This window comes from Nannospalax galili, unplaced genomic scaffold (genome assembly GCF_000622305.1).
Source record: "Nannospalax galili isolate Female #2095 unplaced genomic scaffold, S.galili_v1.0 scaffold851, whole genome shotgun sequence".
Taxonomy (NCBI): Eukaryota; Metazoa; Chordata; class Mammalia; order Rodentia; family Spalacidae; genus Nannospalax; species Nannospalax galili.
In genome coordinates, this window is record NW_008330578.1 from 527,542 (window position 1) to 549,581 (window position 22,040).

Here is a 22,040-nt window from a genome sequence, read left to right on the forward strand (position 1 = left end):
ATTCATTCATTCATTCATTCATTCATTCATTCATTCATGGAACATTCATTCTTTCATTTTTGGAGGCATGGTCTTAGTATGTAGCCAAGCTGGTCTCAAATAAGATCCTCCCACCATAGCTTCCCAAAGTGCCAGAATTACAAACATTTGTCACCATACCTAGCTACTAAATCTCTATTTTATAACAGCCAACATGAAAAAGTAGTATCTAAAGTAGCAAAATGAAGTAAGAATAAAAGAATGAGACTATTAAGAAACTTGCCACTGGGCCTACAAGATGACTCAGCAATTAAAGACAACCAGTTGTAATACACCATCCCTAACAGTAGACACCAAGAAAGCAAACATGGGATTTTAGCAAAGTGCCTATTTCAGATTATCTGGTCCAGGTATATCTGACCCACGTATATTGCCTCATCTTTAAAGTTCAGAAAATGCTAGAAAGTATATTAACTCAAGATCTGAAAAAGAGATATTTCATTGGCTTCATTATCTGTAATCAAAGTGAAAAGCTGGTCATTCAATTTCAACTCTATATTTACCTAGTAACAAATACTTCTGAGAGATGGACAAAAGTCTGACTAAAGAGGGTATCTTATAAAACGGCCATGAGAGCCCAGCAGACAAAGATCTGCTGAAATTTTTAAGTTTGAGAGACTCTTCAGAATCAAAACTGCTAAACTTTGACCATAGGACCAAAAATTTAAAATCCCTACGAAAAGGTAGAGCTAAGACCATGGGACATACTTTATCTACTTGTATTTTATATTTAAATTTCCCAAAACCACCAAAATTATCTTTATATATACATTCTACCCTAACTCATTTCTATAATCCATATCCCACAAGAGTAACTTTTCTGGATTATACTGACATTGGAATATGAGAGCTGATAATTTTTTTTATTATTTTTTATTTGTATGTGATGTGCGTGCCATGGTACATGTGTGAAGGTTCTCTCCGTCCACTGGTTGGGTCCCAGGGGATTAAACTCAGATCATCAGACTTAGCAGCAAGCACCTTCACCCTCTGAGCAATCTTACTGGCCCTATGGGAGTTGCTTATCTTGAAGCCAAAAATGGGCACTATAACAAGCATGGAAATAAAGCCAGGGATTGCTAGGCTGCAAATTATAAATGGGACTCGGGATCATCAGGTGCTGGTGTTTTCTTTTGGTTTTTTGTTTTGTGTTTTGTTTTGTTTTTTGTTTTGTTTTTTAACAGGCTCTCAACATGTAGTTCAGACTGGTCTCAAACTCACAATCTTTCTGCCTCAGTTTCCTCAGTACTGGGATTACAGGTATGGATCACCACATTTTTTTGTTTAAAATCTTATACTATAAGTTGCAGATATATATAGCAGACCTTTCAAATATGGCAACAGGTAGCAAAGGCTTATCTTAAAACTCCTCTCTAGCAAAAACAGAACATGTCCTCCACAAAGCTTTTTTAACAGAAATAAATCTCAAAGATCACTGACCTGGTCCTCCTCTTCATCTTCATCCTCTGCCAGACGCTGCCGACCCACTTCATAGAGTCTGCACACAGTGTCCATGTTCAAGGCATCCATACTGCCTTGATTCTGGAATGGAACAGCCAGGCTAAATTAAGCAGCAAGTCAGAAGGCCCAGATCCATACCTCAGCTACGCGTGGTTTGCATTACCTTGACCTTGTAATAACCAAAGCTTCAAATACCTAAAAATTCTTTTCTTTATTATTATTTTTATTTTATGTGTATGAGTGTACTGCCTGCATGTATGTAAGTGCACCCATGTCACGCAATGCTTGCAGAGGTCAGAAGAGGGTGTCGGATTCCCCTGGAACTGGAGTCCTATCCAACTGAGTAGGTTACCAGTCATCTACTATCAGGAAAGCTACTTTAGAACATATCTGATATCAGATAAAATGTCTATAATGTAACTTGGAAATTAAACATTAAAACAAAAGAGCAGGGCCTCTGTAAGCCCCTTACCTCAATAACAGCAAGATAGCAGTCTTTGGTGTCTGTACACAGGTCAAAGATATTCCGTTTCACATCAATGGTTGCTGGAAAACAGAATGTGGCAAGACTCAGAATTAAATTATTGCTGTGACCTAAAAACCTGCTTTTTTGTCTATAGTTATTAAAAGCCATATTTAAGTGTAGAGAGAATGCAGCGACTAGGGAGCGCATACTGCTCTTGCAGAGGACCTGAGTGTGGTTCCCAGGACCTACTTCACACAGCTTATAACTGTTTGTAGCTCCAGGTCCAGGGGATCCAAAACCTCTAGCCTGTGTGGGCACCTGCACCTACATACTCATAATTAAATTTTTAAGCCGAGTGTGGTGGCGCACACCTTTAATCCCAGCACTCGGGAGGCAGAGGCAGGCGGATCTTTGTGAGTTCGAGGCCAGCCTGGTCTACATAATGAGTTCCAGGACAGCTGGGGCTACAGGAAGACCCTGTCTCAAAAAGACAAAATAAAATAAAATAAATTTTTAAAACAAAAGGCCAATATTCACAAATATTTCCATAATTCCTCTACTTGTCAAAGAAACGTTACAGTTCTCCTGGAAAATGGAGGATCTTAAGAAAGAATGCCAAGACATAAGAAAAAATTATCAATGCCGGCTCTTTCATGCTTACCTATAGGTTTGTAATCAGTTGCATTAAATGTTCGGAAGGATGACCCAAAAGGGCTTTTCATCCTCTCTTCCAACAAGTCATCTTCATCATCAGCCTGCAACATTGCTAATTGAGGGGATAGGGAGTAATGAAGCATTAGGAATCAGAAACATCTGGTTCTACAAGTACAGAAAATTACAATGGTCGATCAAGGTTTCAGTGAGCTTCCTTACAAATAAATTTACTCTGCCTTTAGTTAGTTCCTCTCAAGGTATCCTCTTTACATATCCAGCCCATTGTAGTAAACAATACTTCCAACCTCCCAACAAGTATTAGAGCTCAAATTTTATAATAACCCAAGGAAACAAATACAAAGGTTTTTAAGTTTATAATAACATAAAAACTGCAGCATGAAATTTCTTTCTATACAAGATGTTGCCTTAAAGTAGTTGCCTTTTATCCTAAATCAAAACTCAATCTTCTCTCTTGCCACCATTTTATTCTATCGTCTCATTTTATAACTTTCAAGTGTTTTTCACAAGTGAGAGATAATTCTAAAACTGAAGTACCCAACTAAATGAGAAAAATGGGAATGGCAGAATGGGAAGAAAGAATGAAGTCAAAGTTGTATTACCTCCATACATCACTGTCCCTGTGTGGTTGAATACCACACGACATTGATCCAGAGCAGGAACAGTGTGTAAAAGATGGAAAGTTCGAAGGTCCCACTAGGAGGGGAGTAGTCAAGGAAAAGTATTTTACACAAAGTTGAGGGATTTTGTTTGTAGGGTTGAACCCAGGGCTTTGAACATTCTTGGCAATCACTCTGCCACCAAGCCACATCACCAATCCACAAGTGTTTCTCTAACCTCATGGAAATCCTTCAACCTCATAGAAATTCTGAAGTATCACTTTTTCTTCCTCCTGCTATGTACTGATGCTTTAAAGAAATCAACATGCACTAATGACTTATGTCCCTGAAGGTCTTAGTATGGTAACCCCATATGTATGCATGCTACGTGAGCTCCCATCCTCCTAACAGCAGTAGTTCACTTTCCTCTTACATATCTAGCAACTGATTTCTATAGAGCAAACTGAACACATATGAAATTCAATGCTTATATTGTATAACAAGAAGGGCTGAAACGATGGCTCAACAGTTAAGAGCACTCGCTGCTATTGCAGAGGACCTAGGTTCAGTTCCTCGCACCCACACGACAGGTCACAATCATCTGTAATTCCAGTTCCAGGGGACCCAATGCCCTTTACTGTCCTCTGCAGGCATTGCATGCACATGGTACACTTACATCCATGCAGGCAAAACACTCATACATATAAAAAGAAACAAAATTTTGAATGCATTAAACAAATCAGGTTACAAATGGGAAGATGTAAGTGTAAAGGATACAATCTCTGTATTGATAATAACCTCCAATCCATTTGGATGAAAAACACCACTGATATTCATGTTGAACTTATCAAACTTGTGGATGGCCTGTGCAGAGCGGACATCCCAGAGTACGCCATCATTTAAGACAAGATCATCTGTAGGATTAAAGGTGGCACAGTTCCTCTTGTAGTTGTTGGCAAGATCTGGGTTAAACAGAGTCAACAGCTTGTTGCCAGTCTGAATATCATAAATCTTTAGAGAAGAAGGGGAGAAAAATCAGACCATATCTACCCACTGACAAATTTTTAAAGAGAAACTGTATAAAATACCTCCCCATATTTTTCAAATCCTCCTCAAAATTACAAAAGCCTTCATACTGTACAACTGAAAGGTCAGAAAATCACACCCATCCAAGTAAAGTCTGAGTACACTGATTTGAAACACTTCAAGGTTTGAAAAATCTCTTTCCCACAAGCAAAAATGAGAACATAAACTGCATTAAGGATTTAAAATAATGAATAAAAACTTCTCTTCTTTTGAAAAAACAGAAAAATATTTCTAAGATTAAAATTTTTTAAATTGTCCACATAGATCAATCAATGACTATCCATAAAAATTACACAAAGGTTACTTTTGGAGAAAAGCCACCAACTTTTTTTCTCCTTTAAATCCAATGTGCATTTAGGCCCGTAATATTAAAAGTCTTGAAAATCACAACGTGTGACTCATGCGGAAACCACATCTTTCCTATCAGCTAATACTCATGCTGAAATATTTCTTTAAAAAAAAAAAATTCTCTAGCCGGACATGGTGGCGCACGCCTATAGTCCCAGCACTTGGGAGGCAGAGGCAGGCGGATCTCTGTGAGTTCCAGGCCAGCTGGGGCTACAGGGAGACCCTGTCTCAAAAACACCAAAAACAAAAACAAAACAAAACAAATCTCTATATAGAAAAATAAGGAGACAACAAAAAGAAACAAATCCAGATCAAAGGACAAGACACCCAGCCTGGTCTCTTAAAAATGTAATGTCATGAAAACTGCAGAAACAGTTCTTGGGTTTAAAACATTAGTAAGACATAAAAGCCAAAAACAGTATGTAAATCCTGGTTAAAAACAAAACCAAAAAGAGCTGAAACCAAATACATCAGAAACAAGTAAGAAAATTGAGTATGAAATGGACATTAGATATCTAGGAATTACTGTATTGTACTTAAATGTGGTAACTGATTATGTAATGAAGTATTTTGCTGCTAGAAGATAAAACACATGATGTCTACAACTTCTTTTCAAATGATTAAAAAACATGTGCATATTTATACAAAAAATACTATAAAATATTAAAATGACAAATCTAAGGAATATGTACTTTTTTCAATTTTCTATTTATTTTTATGTTTCCTAATGAAAAGCTGAAAGGGAAGTCCTCTGTAATTTGCCACATCACAACCTCCCCAAGTATCACCCTACTTCCCTGCTTTGGTTTTCAGCCAAAACACTGTAAGTTTTCTTCTGTTCTTTCATGAGTCCAGTCTAATCAGGCATTAGCCTCATCAGTGTACAGAGTGACTTCTTGGCATGGTTAACAACCACCTAATAGTACTCAATCAGTCTCCTCTTAGTTCTCACACAATTGATCTATAGTTTCTGACTTGCTGATCAACGCTTCCTTGAAAAAGTCTGCCCTGGTTTCTAGGACATGTCTTTCCCCTAGGTTTCTTTAGTCTCCTTTCCAAGTTCCTCTTTATTTGCTAACTTCTGAATACTGGTGCAGTCAAGAGTTCTATCCTCACATCTTTTCTGTTCTCTAGCTCCCTTGAACTCATCTAAGTTCATGGTTCTAAACATAATTACCATGTGGGTACTGTTCATACTATCGCCCATCAAGTTTCTCTTGAACTTCCAATGTGCATATACAACTCCCCATTACCAAATGAATGTTTTACCAGGATTCTTGAACTTTTTTTTTTTCTTTTTGAGAGAGGGTCTCACTATGTAGCCATGGCTGGCCTGGAACTCACAATGTAGACCAGGCTAGCCATGAACGCAGAGAGCTGCCTGCCTCTCCTTCCCAAGTGCTGGAATTAAAGGCACATGTAACCACACTCAGCTTAAATTTCTTAATTGTGTGTGCACATGCATGCACATATAGATGTGAGTACATATGTGTACATGTATGTGTAGAGGTCAGAAGACATATAGGTGTCTTCTTCAGGAATGCCATCCTGAGATGGTCTCTCATTGGCCTACAGCTCACCAATTAAAATAGACTGGCTGACCAGCAAGCCCCAGGAATCCTCTTATCACTGTCTTCCTCTCACTGGAATTACAAGCACATACCACCACGAACAGAATTTTTATGTGGGTTCTAGGAATCGAACTCTGATCCTCATGCTTGCAAGGCAAGCATTTTAGCGACTCCTATCTCCCCAGCTCAGATCCTAAATTTCATGTCATAAAGCCATAAGATTTTGCCTCATCAATTCTCTTCACTTCCACCATGCCTCAAATCCAACCCATTACTCTGCTAACATGGTTAGCCAGCACAACATCTTTCTTCCTAGAAGGCCTGCTCTTGTCACCTTCACAAAAACCAGAGTCACACTTTAGGAATTTTATATCCAATCACATATCCTCTGACCACCCTCCAATGTCATCTTCTCACTTGGAGAAAAGCTACCAACAACCATTTCCTAGCTCTTACTTTGCTTTCATTTACTCTGCAGCAATTACCACCTACTGTACCATGTATCTTACATAGTAAGATATCTCCCCAGATAGGCTCCCTAAAGGCACAGACTTTGTTTCATCTAAAACTTGGTAAGAACCCAATAAATATCTGCTCTTAGCTGGGTGTGGCAGCACACATCTGTAATCCTACAACTTGAGAGACTGAGACAGAAGGATCACAAATTCAAGACCAGGCAAGGATACATAGAGAAATCCCATAAAAATATAAATAAATAAATAAATAAATAAATAAATAAATAAATAAATAAATAAATAAATAAATAGGTGCTGAGCTAATAGCCTTTTTCAAATATTCAGTCCTTTGCATCATTTGACATCATGTGCCTCATATAACTTCTTTATGACAAGGACTTACTAGCAGTCAGAATTGGCCTTGAACTCTTGATCCTCCTGCCCCAAGCACTCGCCATCATGCCTGGCTCTTCATAACTTACAACTACTTTATTATACTCATGGACTCTAACTGGAGGACATGTTTTGGCTTTTCATTTTGATTGCTCTTTTTAAGGTGCTAAGGATTAATTCCTGGGCACAAAATGCAAGTGTTCTACCACTGAGCTACATTTCCCTTAATTGCTGAGCTCATATCTCTTTAAAATTTCTTTTGAGGAGGTTTTCACTAAATTACTTAGGCTGGCGTTGAACTTGCAGTCTTCCTGCCTTAGTTGCTAGAAAAGGACTATAGGCATGGACTACCACATCCAGCTCATTTAGTAATTTCTAGCTGCTCACAAGACACAAGTTCCCACATTACCTCCAGAAGATTTCAGTATGAACAACTGTGTAAAATCAGCTTGACAGAGTGGATTCTTAAGTACTTACATGGGCAATGTCTCCTTTTGTGCCTATGACCCGATCCTGAGAGTGTTTACTGAACTCAACATAGTGATCTTCTGTGAAGGAATGCCTACAAACAACAAAAAGTTTACTGAGGTGACTCAGGACATTCTCTTCAATCAATTGAAAAAAAAAAGGGGAGTATTCTTCAACCTCTTGCATAATCCTATTTACCTGAAGATCCTTAGTTCCCAAAGAAGAAATAATTGTGCATGTAGATAAAAAAGAAAATTTCCCTCCATCAACCACCCAAACAAATACCAAATAATGAAAGTTTGCTGGTTAGAAAAATGGCTAAAAGCACATGTGCTTTTGAAATATCCCAGAAAACAAGGCAACCATTACATGTGAACATGATATATAAATGTGCCATTTTGGGTCAGTGAAGGGTCTACTGCATAATAGGAATAGTAAGACTATTAGGAATTAAGAAAGACAAATTCTGGGGCTGGAAATATGGCTCAACAGTTAGGAGCTCTTGGTGCTCTTCCAGAGGACTAGAGTTTGGACTCCAGCATCCACATCTGGCAGTTCACAACTGCCAGAAACTCAAGCTCCAGGAGACCAGACACCCTTTTCTGGCTTTCACGGGCACCCACACACACGTGGTATACACACAAATAAGTTTTTTAAAAAAGAAATATAAATTCTTATTAAACATGACTCTCAAGATAAGAAAGGAAAATGTTATCAGTAGCTGACATTATTCCTTTTCCCAAAGGGCTTATAATTTAAAATGGCTTGAAGGGGACATTCATAAAACACAAAAATGAGATACTAGACAATTCAAGTAAATAAATACATACTTCATATCAAATACTGATTTCATCCCCCAAAGTGCAGACAAGGGCTGGCTCCAAGTAGCAGATGTCAGAAGCAAGGACCCATCCTAAAAGGAAGAGACCCAAGGTGGATGATTGTGTTTACATATAAGCAGATATCACTATTTGAAATTAGCATTTTCAATAATTTTAAAAAATATTTTATTATTTTTATTTTATGTGTCTGAGTGTATTGCCTGTATGTATGTGAGTGGACCCGTGTTGTGCAATGCCGCGGAGGTCAGAAGAGGGCTTTGGATTCTTCTGGAACTGGAGTTAAGGATGGTTCATAGCTGCTATGTGGGTGCTGGGAATCGAGCCTGGGTCCTCTGCAAGAGCAGTCAGTCCTCTTAACCGCTGAGCCATCTCTCTAGCCCCAACAATTAGCATTTTAAGATACGTGCAAGGGGGCTGGAGAGATGGCTCAGCCGTTAAGAACACTGACTCTTTTTGCAGAAGACCCAGGTTCGAATCCCAGCACCCACATGGCAGCTAACAACTGTCTGAAACTCCAGTTCCAGGGCATCTGACAGCCTCTTCTGTCCTCCGCAGGCATTGCACAACACAGGTGCACTCACCTACATGCAGGCATAACACTCATACACATAAAATAAAAATAATAAATAAAAAAATTAAAATACATGCAAAAAGCCACTGTTGGATTAAAGAGGAAACAAAAGACAAAACAAAAACTGGAGAGACAGTTCAGCAGTTAAGAGCATTTGTTAAGCTTGCAGAGAACCCAGGTTAGGCTCTCGGTACCCATTATCAGGCAGCTCAATCCTATAACTCCAGTTACAGGGGATTAGACACCCTCTTCTGGCCTCTGTGGACACCTGCATGCACATGGTACACATAAACACACTCAGGCCCACACACATACATGTAAAATAAAATAATCTTTTAAAAAAAAAAAAAAAAAAAAAGACAAAAAAAAATTCAGGAAATAAAACTGCATCTGTACTGAAAAAAAAAAAATGGGTTCAAGAAAAAAAAAAAGATGGTTCTTTTAAATTTTTTATCGTGTGTGTGTGTGTGTGTGTGTGTGTGTGTCTGTGTGTGTGGTGTGTACAATGTGTGAGTGTGGATGCATGAAGACAACTGTGTAGAGCTGGTTCTTTCCCCTGCCTGTACCTGGGTTCCAGGGTAGTCAGATTTGCACTTCTGATTCATCTCACTGGCCTGGTACTTCTTTTTTTGTTTTGGTTTTGTTGAGACAAATTCTAACTGTATAGTTTAGGCTTGCCAAGAACTCAATCTGTAACCCAGGTTGGTTTTCATCTCATGATCCTCCTGCCTCGGCCCCCTCATGTACCTCCACACACAGCTAGTTTCTCTCTCAATAGTTAGCTTCATATCCCATTTCCTTCTGAAATATGAGTCGACTTCAACTAAATTTTCCAGTTAAGAACTGGTCTTAAAGAAAGCCCAATAAAGGTCAGACTCCTTTCGTCTGGCTCACCAATCTATCTCAAAATGACTGAGATCACCCAAGGAAGAAACCCTCACCCTGGAAGGTTCAAGGTGAGTGATGGCCGAGTTGTGACAGTTATAGCTGGCCTCCTCCTGTCCACTAAACACATTGTAGAGCTTCAGCTGTCCTGTGCAGGTGCCAAGCATCAGGAACCGTTCCCGGGCTGAGAATGCACAACAGGTAAAGCCGCTCTCATCTTCATTAGCTTCCCGGAACACTGAAATAGGACGGAATCTAAAACCCCCCCCCAAAAGAGAGAGAATCAGAACAAAGAACATACAGGAATTCTGAAAAAATAAGAAAAAACAAATTTTGCTAGAAGGAATGAAAAAAAAGTATTATGTTTGAAAAATGTGAGGTCTTGGGCTGGGTGTGGTGGTGCAGGCCTTTAATCCCAACACTCAGGAGACAGAGGCAGATGGATCTCTGAGAGTTCGAGGTCAGCCTGGTCTACATACTGAGTTCCAGGGCAGTTGGGGCTACAGGGAGACCCTGTCTCCAAAAAAAAAAAAAAAAAAAAAAAGGAAGGAAAGAAAGAAAGAGAAGTCTTGCCCGGTATGGTGGCACACACTTTAATTCCAGTACTCAGGAGACAGAAGCAAAGGCAAGTGGATATGGGGCTAGCCTGGTCTACATAACAAGTTCTAGGCCAGCTGGGGCTACAGGGAGAGCCTGTCTATAAAAAACAAATAAATAAATAAATACATACATACATACATAAATAAATAAATAAATGAAGTCCTTAAATACAAAGAAAAAAAAGTGATCTTCTAAAGCACAGTGATCTTTGGTAGTTTAAATTTTAAATAAAGATTTCCAGTTACAAATTTAAACAAAAAAATTCCCGTATAAAGTCTATGAAAGACAACTTAGACTAGTAAAAGAAGTTTGGGAGCCTGAATAAGTCAGGGCAGGAGAGCTGGCTCAGCAGTTAAGAGCACTGGCTGCTCCTACAGAGGACCCGGGTTCCATTCTCAGCATCCACAATGGCAGTTCACTACTGCCTGTAATTCCAGTTCCACAGGAACAAATGCCTTTCTTCTGGCCTTCAAAGGCACCAGGTATGCACATGGTATACATACATTCAGGCAAAACACTTATATACGAAATAAAATTTCAAAAAGAAAGAAGCAATGAGTTAAGTTCTAGAAAATATACTGGTTATGATGACAACACAGAGCTCAATGTACCATCAAGAATCTAAAATGAATCCATAATTGACTTACACAGTTCATGTATCATAAAATGGTAATTAGTAATACTTTAGGTCAACAAATGATTTTTCTTAATCACTCACTGATGATTGCCTAAACACTGATTCAAAGAGAGGAATCATTCCAATTTCTAAGGAGTATGGGGACCTCTCCTTACCTGCTAAAGATAAGGTGCCTATCAAAGCATCCACCATCTACCCCTCCATATTTTGGAAATGACGCCCTGCGATTTAGCCTTGAGGTAAAGTTTATTGGTGCTTGCCGCCTCTGTTTTGGCTCAGGACACTGATGAGGAGTAAAGAGAGAGAAAGGCGGACAGGTGGCAACTGGGTTCTTGCAGCGAGCATGTTGCTCTCTAAGATACTCCGTGATGATACTGTCCAGCGTAGGTGGGGAAGGAAGATGTCTATCCAACTGTTTTTTTATGGCTGGGCTTTGGCTGTATGCACCATGGTCCGACTTCTGCCGCAACACTCGAATTTTCCTGCCATTGCAGGGAGATGGCCTCTCTCTGATAAAACTGATCCTACCAATCAAAGGGGAGTTGCCTGCATAAGATGGACCAGGCAAAGCTAGTGAACCCTGGGGGGGCCGAGGCGGGGGATGAGCAGGGGGAGCAGAAGGGGCAGAAGCACCCACAGCAGCATGGCTGCCCAGTCGACTTGCAATGCCATTGGCAATACGAGGGGTTCGGGGAAGAGAGACAGGAGAAGCAGCAGCAGTTACTGGGGTGAAGGCAGAAGAATGGGAGGCAGCAGTCATGGGCAAGTCAGCCTCTTTCGTCAGCACAGTCGCTGTCTCTCCAAGCCCTTTAGAAATAAGGTGGTTTCGTATCAACAGAAGCAGCTCTTTCTCAGGGAAGGAGATCCTTGACTGGGCAACAACATCTGCTTTCTGCAGTCGGGCCAAGGACACATCAGTGCCAATGAGAAGTGGCTTTCCTGACACCCGCTCAATGAGCTCAGCAGCATATTTGCAGAATTTGACATGGTCACTCCGCTTGTCCTGCAGCACAGGCTCCTTCATCAGCTGCTGGATCTGGCAGCTGCTAAATAGCGGCAATTTGCTAATGATCTGCCGAACGGTGCTACTTCGAGATAGGCCCACTAGTGCCTTACATGCCAGGGCCCGGATCTGGTCTGCATCTGTGATAGGCATCTTGATGGACAATAGGGACAGAAGCACCTTGATACCATTGTTGGACTGGACCACATTCCACATCTTGGCCAGGGTATGCTCACTGGTCTTGGGGGTTTGAGACAGCTTTCTCCGAGGAGTTCCAGAAATAAATTTGCCAATACTGGATATTCGGTTATCTGGGCCACACACACAATTGATGATAATTTGAAGTGCTGACTTCTGAATTTCAGCATCATGGATAAAGAATTCACCCTCAGCCACTCCCAAAATAATGCTGATGCCTATGACAGGGTAAAGAAATTACATTATTTCTCTTAAAATTAACAGAAAGATTTGAGTCAGTATACCACAGATATACTTACACATCTACCTTTACTGTTACACTATTATCAACAACCAAATTATAAATTGCAGAACCAGCCTAAATTGCCACCAACAGACAAATGGAGAAATAAAATGGTGTGTGTGTGTGGAGAGAGAGAGAGAGAGACACACACACACACACATTTAGTTTTTTGGTCTTTTTGAGACAGGATCTCTCTGTATTCTCACATGTGCTCCATAGCTTGCAGGCATGTGTGCGTGAGCGTGTACATACACACATACAACACACACATACACACACAATTTTTTTTAAATGTTTTATGTGGATCTGGAGAGATGGCTCAGTGGTTAAGAGCACTGACTGCTCTTGCAGAGGACCTGGGTTCAATTCCCAGCACCCACATGGCGGCTACGAACCGTCCTTAACTGCAGTTCCAAGGGAATCTAACACCCTTCTGACTTCCGTGGCACTGCACAACACGGGTGCACTCACATACATGCAGACAATATACTCATAAACATAAAATAAAAATAATATATAAAATATATTTTTTAAATGTTATATGTGCCAGGCGTGGTGGCGCCCAAATCTCAGCACTTGGGAGGCAGAGGCAGGTGGATCTCTGAGAGTTCAAGACCAGCCTGGTCTACATAATGAGTTCCAGGGCAGCTGAGGCTACAGGAAGACCCTGTCACAAAAAGACAAAAAATAAAAATAAAAAAGTTATATGTATGAGTGTTTTGCTTACATGTATTTAAGTGCACCACATGCTTACGCTGCTTGCAGAGGCCATAAGAGGGCATAAGATCCTCTAAAACTGGAGTTATGGATGTTTGTTAGGCACCATGTGGATACTGGGAATGTTCAGAAGCCAGGTCCTCTCCAAGAGCAGCCAACACTCTTAACTATTGAGCCATCCAGTCTCCAAAATAAAATTTTTAAAAATATTTTAAGCAAAAAACTAATGGCTCACTCTAGTGTTACTCCAACTTCATAATTTGGAGTTCTGTACATTTTGTTCTACTTAGAAAAAAACCACCGCCTACTTGCCTCACTTTTTTAAAAAGTGCAAGGGGGGCTGTAGAGATGGCTCAGCAGCTAAGAGTACTTGTTGCTCTTGCAGAGGATGTGGATTCAGTTCCCAGCACTCATACGGCAATTAACAACCATTCATAACTCTAGATCCAGGGGATCCAACTCCCTCTTCCGGCCTCTTAAGGGCACTGCACACACAGGTGCACTTACATACATGTAAGCAAAACTCTTGTACACATAAAATAAATATTAAAAAATAAACTGAAGGCCGGGCGTGGTCGTGCACGCCTTTAATCCCAACACTCGGGAGGCAGAGGCAGGTGGATCTCTGTGAGTTCCTGGCCAGCCTGGTCTACATAGCGAGTTCCAGGTCACCTGGGGTTACAGGCAGACCCTGTCTCAAAAAAACAAAAATATCTCACCACCACTGCTCCTCACAAAAAAGTGCAAGGAACTGTTCTACTACATGTATAGTTATGATTCAGAATCTCCTATGTAGTTAGAAATAGAGGGATGATGGTATTAGTATTATGTGTGGAAATTACCAGTTTACAGTGTGTACATTTCCTAGGTAAGAGTAACAAAAATAGTGGGAAGTAAAACCTGCAGGAAAGCAGCTACTATGGGCAGTGGGAACCTTGCCCACTATGTATTAAGTAAAAACAAGTGCCTGAGTACAGCTGTCAGATCTCATCAGAAAAGATTCTTTGTGAAGTGGATGGTGGCTAACACAGAAACTCACAACATGCCGAAGTGGAGAACGTAAGTGTCAGTGGAATGCTTAGCCACAGATGAGAAAGCTGTATCATAGCCTGCCTCAAGGCTAGAGGGAGGGGAGGAGGAGCAGAGATACAGTGTCTTCCAGACAGAATGGACCAGTGCACTCACAGCAACTATGGCTGCCTATACAAGATAGATCAAACCAGTTAACATTCTAGTATGGGGGGAAAGGGGTTCATGAACCCTCAACCCTGAGGAACTATGGACAGTTGATGGCTTCTAGGAGAGGAAGTCAGTTTTCCTTAAGTGTATAGCCCCTGGTAGTTAAACCACTCTCCAGTGGACAGTCCCACACTGATTGAGTATATGAGCAGCACAAGCTGAAGTCAATGAGTTTTGTGTTTTTTTTTTTTTTTTAAAAAAAGGACACAAAGTTGGGGAGGTGGATTAGGAGGAGGTGGGGGGAGGAGTGGGAAATATGATCAAAATACATTGTATGAAATTCTCAAAGAATTAAAAAATATTCTTAAAAATAATAAAGCTCTGGTCAAGAATAGTGGCACACCCCTTTAATCCCAGCACTCAGGAGGCAGGGGCAGAAGGGTCTCTGTGAGTTCAAAACCAGCCTGGTCTACATAGTGAGTTTCAGGTAGCCAGGACTACACAGTGAGACCCAGTCTCAAAAATAAATTGATTAATAAATAAAGCCTGAGGAATAACACCCAAGGTTGTCCTCTGACCTTTACATGCATGCAGACATGTGTATGTACCCCATCACATACACACATACTTGTACACATGCACAAAAAGTGGGAGGTGGCAAGATACAACCTACCTACAGTGGAGACAGTAGACCCAGCCTCATCCAAAACATCCACTGATTCTGCCAACTGGAGCTGGATTTTTGGAACCACAGTGAGAATAGCCAGGACATCCAAAGCAAAGCGCACAGTGTCATTCCTGAACAAGAAGAAGAAGTCAAAGGAGTACTACAATACAACTGTAAGAAACAACAATTTTAAGAACAAATAGGTAAAACAGATTGGAACCACAATTTATATAGCTCTAAAAAGATAAAATAACAAAATTTTAACTTAAAGACTGATGAGAATCTGAGGTCAGAATGATGGCACAGGCCTTAATCCCAGCACCCAGGAGGCAGTGGATCGCTGTGAGATCAAGTCCAGCCTGGTCTACATAGGGAGTTGGAACTACAGAGATACCCTATCTCAAAAATAGACAACCTGGAAATATAAGACATTTTTTTAATTTTACTTATTTATTTGTGTGTACACGCAAGAGAGCTACAGTGCTTATGTGGAGGTCCCAGAGAGCAAACTCAGGTCATGAGACTTGGAGGTATCTTTTTCTTTTTTTGGTCTTTTTAAGACAGGGTCTCCCTGTAGCCCCAGCTGACCTGGAACTCATTATGTAGACCAGGCTGGCTTTGAACTCACAGAGATCTGCCTGTCTCTGCCTCCCAAGTGTTGGATTAAAGGTGTACGCCACCATGCCTGGCTCTAATACATGATTCTTAACCCAGGAATTTCACCTCTAACAATCTGTTATAAGAAAATAAAAGCACAAACAAGTATTTGTGCATAGGCCGAATATCCCTTATTCAAAATGCTTTGGACCAGTGGTGTTTCAAATTTCAGTATTTTTCCATTTTTAGCATACTTGGATAGAAGGTAGCAGTTGAGAATCACTAACCTGAAAACTTAAAATCTAAAATGCTCTAAAATCTAAAAGAAAATGTATGATAAGCTGCCCTGCAGCCCCTGATAATCTTTAAAAAAAAAAAAAAACTCTAAAGAGAAGGGGGTTCAAAATACAAATTAGTAAGTAGAAAATGCAGGATGCAAAATTTAAAATCTGATAGTACTAAACATTTGGAAGATGATGGAGAAACCACTAAGATCATTTTACAAGTGATTTGGCAATATCCAGTAAAGACGAATATGCAGCTACCATGTAACCTGGGTTCTATACACCCTATCCTCAAGAGACCTCAAAAGACACCAAGTAGAATAAACTGTAGTACAGAAATACAACAGCTTAAAAATTAATGTGCAAAAAATGGATACAGGAAAATAGCAATATATTTTAAAAGCATGCAAAGTAGTACTGTATTGTTGTTTATGGGCATGCAGGAATGTAAAATATAGAAACATGGACTATAATCCAATTCAGAAGACTGGCCACTCTGGGGAAGTAGGAAAAGGAAAGAAACAGAGGAAGAAGCAAATGCAGCATGTCAGCCCTGACTGAAGAGTACAGACATGTTATACTAGTCTCTACCTTTCTGCATTTGGAACATGTCATTTCAAAAAGATGAATGTGGGACTGGGGATACAGTTCAGGAACAAAGCACCCGCCTAGCCTATGCAAGGCCCTGGATTCAATACACAAAACTATAAACATAAAAAAGAGTTCTCTAAATGTGGTCAGGGACTCCTGGGAGTCTCCATGCCCTATAGGTCCAAGGGAGTTGTAAGGTCAAGGTATATTCCTAATAATGTTACTTCCATCCTCACTCTCATCCCTCATGAATGTGCAACATGAATAACTATCTTCCAGAGACTATGCAATATGTGAAGTTACAGAACAGTGAATATAGAACCAAATATGAGAGGTAGGTAGCTTATAGCTGCAATCCCACCCATCAGTAGGTAGCTGAGGCAGGATTGTCAAAAGTTTAAAGTCAGCCTGGGCTATTTGCTAAAATCACCTGGCTTTATTTTAGAAATTTTCATGAAAATAGGATAACACAGTTGGAAATAGTAGTATATGCCTATAATTTCACCATTCAGGAGACTAAGGCAGGAGGGTTCCAAATTCAAGGCCAGCCTGGGTTTCACAGGAAATTTAAGCTCAGCCTTAACTACATGAGACCCTGTCTCAAAAAAACAGCAGCTGGAAATGAAGAACTCGGTGACAGCATGCATAAGGCTCTAGAATGGATTCCTAGCATGATTTTATATTGTAATTTCTAATACAGTAAACACTGAAAGAACACAGAAACAAAACTCTTTTATTAGAGTACTCAATAATTTTGTTTTTGTTTTTTGGGGGGGAGGGGTTGTTTGTTATTTTTTTGGTCTTTTTGAGACAGGGTCTTCCTGTAGCCCCAGGTGGCCTTGAACTCACTATGTAGACCAGGCTGGCCTTGAACTCACAGAGATCCGCCTGCCTCTGCCTCCCAAGTGCTGGGATTAAGGGCATGCACCACCACGCCCAGCTAAAGGACTCAATAATTTTTAATATGGCTTCTAAGGGCAGAAAGTTTGAGACTGGCTGCTCCAAAAGAACCCTACTAGATTTAGCATCTTCCAAATGTAGCAAACAAGCTCTATTTTCTCAAATAAGCCCTCCTGGCTTTAAGGTGGTGAAGAAAAAGGAAAAAGGTCAAGAAATATTGTGTCAGAACCAAATATGGTGACATATGCCTGTAATCCCAGCACTGGGGACAGAGGGGAGAAGCTGAGACAGGAGGGTTACAAGGTCAAGAACAGCCTGGGCCTATGTCTAAAAATTAAAGATTAAAGAAGTAGACAGAGCCAGGAGTGGAGAACTGACTCCCACAAGCTGTCCACTGACCCCCATATAAATGCCATGGCATGCATGCTCTCCATGGCACATAGGCTCCCCTTCAAAGACAGACAGACAGACAGAAATACTAGAAAACTTTTTAAAAGAGACAAAGAGAAAAATTCTCGTTAGAGATAGGATACAGCTCAGTAGCAGAGTACCTGCCTAGCATCCCTAAAGCTTTAGGATTCTGTGCTCAAGCAATACAAAAGAAAGCTAGAAATGCCTTAGTATTGTCTCTTCAGACTCCTACCTTTGCCAAAACATACAAACTAGTTTCAGGGTTTTTATTTGTTTTTTTTTTTGTTTTTTTTTTTACTTTGAAACAATCTTGTTTTGTTGATCAGGCTGGCACCAAACCAATGGTAGTGCCCTGCCTCACCCTTCAGAGTAGCTCAGGACTACAGGCACAAGCACTACACCTAGTCAGTTTTAGTTCTTTTTACATCTTTTTCCAACAGGAACCACCCAACCTCTTGATGTATCAGCTGATTTTTTGTAAGCCTTGCCCCATTCTATTGACTGCCAGTAACTGGGTTGTGAAATCATTCATATGTTGAATCTAAAGAGAAAAAAGTTTTATGTGAAAGTAAGGCAAACTGTATACACCTGCCAAGCAGAAGTAGGACACTTAAAAGTCCAAGCACCAAAGAGTAATGGACTCCAGCCTGAAGAGAGCTTTAACCCCAGCTCTACAGTTAAGATATGTAAATTATACAATTTATCTGAGAACACAGATGTTGGTCCTTCACTGCTGTGCACTGTTTACAATCAAGACCATACATAGAAACAAACACCTTCTAAGTTAAAAAGCACGCTTTCAGTGGCAGCAGTTTGTCTCAGTGGATAAAGGCACTTGTCACCAAGCCTGGCAATCTGAATTCAATCTGTAAAATACACATGACAGGAAAGAACCAACTCCTGAAAGTTTTCTCTGACTTTCACATGGACGCTGTGGGACACTCACACCCAAACATACCCAAACAAAGTTTTTGTTGGTTTTTCTTTTCTTTTTGAGACAGGGTCTCACAATGTAGCCCTAGCTGACCAGAACTTACTTTGTAGACCACGCTGGCCCTGAACTCAGAAATTCATCTGCTTCTGTCGTTGGCTCTGGAGTGCTAGGATTAAAGGCATGCACCACCACACCTGGCCTCCCAACTTTTTTTTTTTTTTTAAATCACATTTAACAACTGGCAAGATGGCTCAGTGGGTAAAGGCACTTGCCACCAAACCCAACAACCTGAGTTCAATCCCCAGGACTCACATGGTGGAGGGACAGAACCAACTCCCACAAGTTGTCTGACTTCCAAATACGTACTTTGGCACATGTAAGCCCTCCCACACAAATAAATAAAAGTGATAACATGTTGTACAACAGGGCTATAGAGATGGCTCTGGTTAAGAACTCTGGCTGCTCTTATAGAGAACCCAGGTTCAGTTCCAAGCACCCACATGGCAGCTAACAACCATCCTTAACTCCAGTTCTAAGAGATCTGTTGCCCTCTTCTGGCCTCCGCAGTCATTGCATGTCATTATGTATGCTGGCAAAACACTCATACACAAAAAATAAAAAGAAATTTAACAGGGTCTGGAGAGATGGCTCAGCGGTTAAGCATACTGACAGTTCTTGCAGAAGACCCAGGTTTGAATCCCAGCACCCACATGGCAGCTAACAACTGTCCATAACTCCAGTTCTAGGGGATTTGAAGCCTCTTCTGTCTTCCATGGGCACTGCATTACAGGGGTGCACTTACCTACATGCAGGCATAACACTCATACACATAAAATAAAAATAATAATAATGGGCTGGAGAGATGGCTCAATGGTTAAGAGCACTGACTGCTCTCGCAGAGGACCTGGGCTCAATTCCTAGCACCCACATGGCGGCTATGAACCGTCCTTTAACTCCAGTTCCAGGGGAATCCAAAATCCTCTTCAGACCTCTGCGGCACTGTCTCCCATACATGCAAGTAATACACTCATACACATAAAATAAAAATAAAATCTTTTTTTAAAATAATAATAAAAAAATATTTTTAAAAAGAAAAAAAGAAATTTAATAATGTTTTTTGAATTTTTGCACAACAAAAATTATATTTTCAGGGCCAGAAATACAGCTCACTGAATAAAGGTGCTTGCCACTGAGTCTGATTATCTGAATTCGGTGCCCAGAACTCAAATGGTAGGAGAGAACTGATTCCCACAGGTTATCCTCTGACTTCCAGACATACACCATAGCACACACATGTATACATAAACACACACACACACACACAATTTTTTAAAGAAAACAAGATATTTTCAGCTGGGCGTTGTGGCACATACCTGTAGTCCCAGCACTTGGGAGGCAGAGGCAGGTGGATCTCTGTGAGTTCAAGGCCAGCTTGGTCTACATAGTGAGTTCCAGGTCAGCTGGGGCTACAGGGAGACCCTGTCTCAAGAAGACCAATAAAAGAAAAAAGAAAAAAAGAAAATAAGGTGTTTTTATAGCTTCTCAGATCAGTCTAAAGTTTCAATTCAATCCAACAAAAGCTTGTTAAGCATGTATCATGTGCAAACCAAACCAAAATCAATTTGAGCAAAAACAAAAAGCAAGATCAAACTATGCTGGTAGCCCTACCTTGCATAGTATGTCTTCCAATTGCAGGCAATAGAAATAAGCTGTAACAAGAGCTGCACACAAGAAAGCTTGAGGAAGACTTCAGCTGGTTCCCAGTACAGCTGAGCTGGGCCATATTCTATCAAAAACTCCATCATTTCCACAATCTGCTCATGAGTATATGAACATGCCTATAAGGAGAGGTACACATTATTATTGTGACATTTAAGTCTATCACTTGCTACTCTCAAGCACAGCCTGCTTGCCAATAAATTTTAATAGTTTTCAAATTCTGCAATTCTTCAGTCAACAGTCCTTTCATGTCAAACAATGACTAAATAATGTTTAGGGGTTTTTCTTTTTTTTTTTTTTTTAATGTATATGAGTGTATTGCCTACCATGTATGTAAGTGCACCCATGTCATGCAATGCCCACAGAGGCCAGAAGAGAGCATCAGATCCCCTGGAACTGGAGTTATGGACAGCTGTCACCTACCATATGGCTGCTGGGAATGGAACCTAGGTCTTCTACAAGAGTAGTCAGTACTCTTAACCACTGAGCCATCTTTCCAGCTCCAAAGTCCTTTATTTTTTAACTACATGCATGATACAAATATTCAAAAGGTTTCTTTGTGTAAATATATGAAGCTTAAGATGAGAACATAGCACCAGTTAAAAAGATATCTCCTCAACTTGTGATTTCTGAAACAAGAAGATAATTGATCATGATCCCAAACCATATTAAGTAAGTTTCAAAATGACAGAGAACTAGAGTTAGGGATACAGCTTTTCCAAAAAGAATTCTGCATGGTAGGCTGGATGTTTAGTACTCTTCAATAAAGACAGCTGTTTTACTTATACATAAATTTATTATTTAGCTCCAATATGGCAGAGAGGTAGTAATGCACAAGTAGAAGCAAAATGTCCCTGAGACTCATTTGTTACAGCACTTTCAATTGTTCTGCTTCCAACAGGGCAAAAAAAATGTTGGGGCTGGAGAGATGGCTCAGTGGTTTAGAATACTTGCTGTGCTTCCAGAGAACCCAGGTTCAATTCCCAGCATCCACATGGCAGCTAACTCCAGTTTCAGGGCTTCAATACCCTCTTCTGACCTCCGCAGGCATTGCATGACAGGGTATACTTACATATGTGCAGGCAATACACTCACACACATAAGATATTAAAAAATAATAAGCAGGGGCTGGAGAGGTAGCTCAGCAGTTAAGAGCACTGACTGCTCTTGCAGAGGACCCGGGTTTCGATTCCCAGCACCCACATGGCGGTAAACTGTCCTTAATGCCAGTTCCAGGGGAATCTAAAGCCCTCTTCTGACCTCCGCAGCATTGCACAACACGGGTGCACATGCAACAATACACTCATACACATAAAATTAAAATAAATAAAATAAAATAAGTAAAATATTTTTTTTTAAAAAACTGTGTATCTGCTGGGCATGGTGGCGCACCCCTTTAATCCCAGCACTTGGGAGGCAGAGGCAGGTGGATCTTTGTGAGTTCAAAGCCAGCCTGGTCTACAT

General features: G+C 40.4%; 1 protein-coding gene across 1 annotated transcript in view; it reads right to left on the reverse strand.

The window, feature by feature from the left end:
- The window catches only part of Dcaf1 (DDB1 and CUL4 associated factor 1), a 108,747-nt gene that overhangs the window by 13,251 nt on the left and 73,456 nt on the right, over positions 1-22,040 (reverse strand). Inside the window, exons 12-22 of the mRNA XM_008849601.3 lie at positions 20,526-20,695; positions 15,147-15,271; positions 11,249-12,512; positions 9,913-10,111; positions 8,389-8,471; positions 7,568-7,652; positions 4,015-4,248; positions 3,241-3,334; positions 2,628-2,732; positions 1,973-2,046; positions 1,480-1,581 (exon numbers count right to left, since the gene is read on the reverse strand). Coding sequence (XP_008847823.1) covers positions 1,480-1,581; positions 1,973-2,046; positions 2,628-2,732; positions 3,241-3,334; positions 4,015-4,248; positions 7,568-7,652; positions 8,389-8,471; positions 9,913-10,111; positions 11,249-12,512; positions 15,147-15,271; positions 20,526-20,695 — 2,535 coding nt within the window. The remainder of the gene's footprint in view (positions 1-1,479; positions 1,582-1,972; positions 2,047-2,627; positions 2,733-3,240; positions 3,335-4,014; positions 4,249-7,567; positions 7,653-8,388; positions 8,472-9,912; positions 10,112-11,248; positions 12,513-15,146; positions 15,272-20,525; positions 20,696-22,040) is intronic.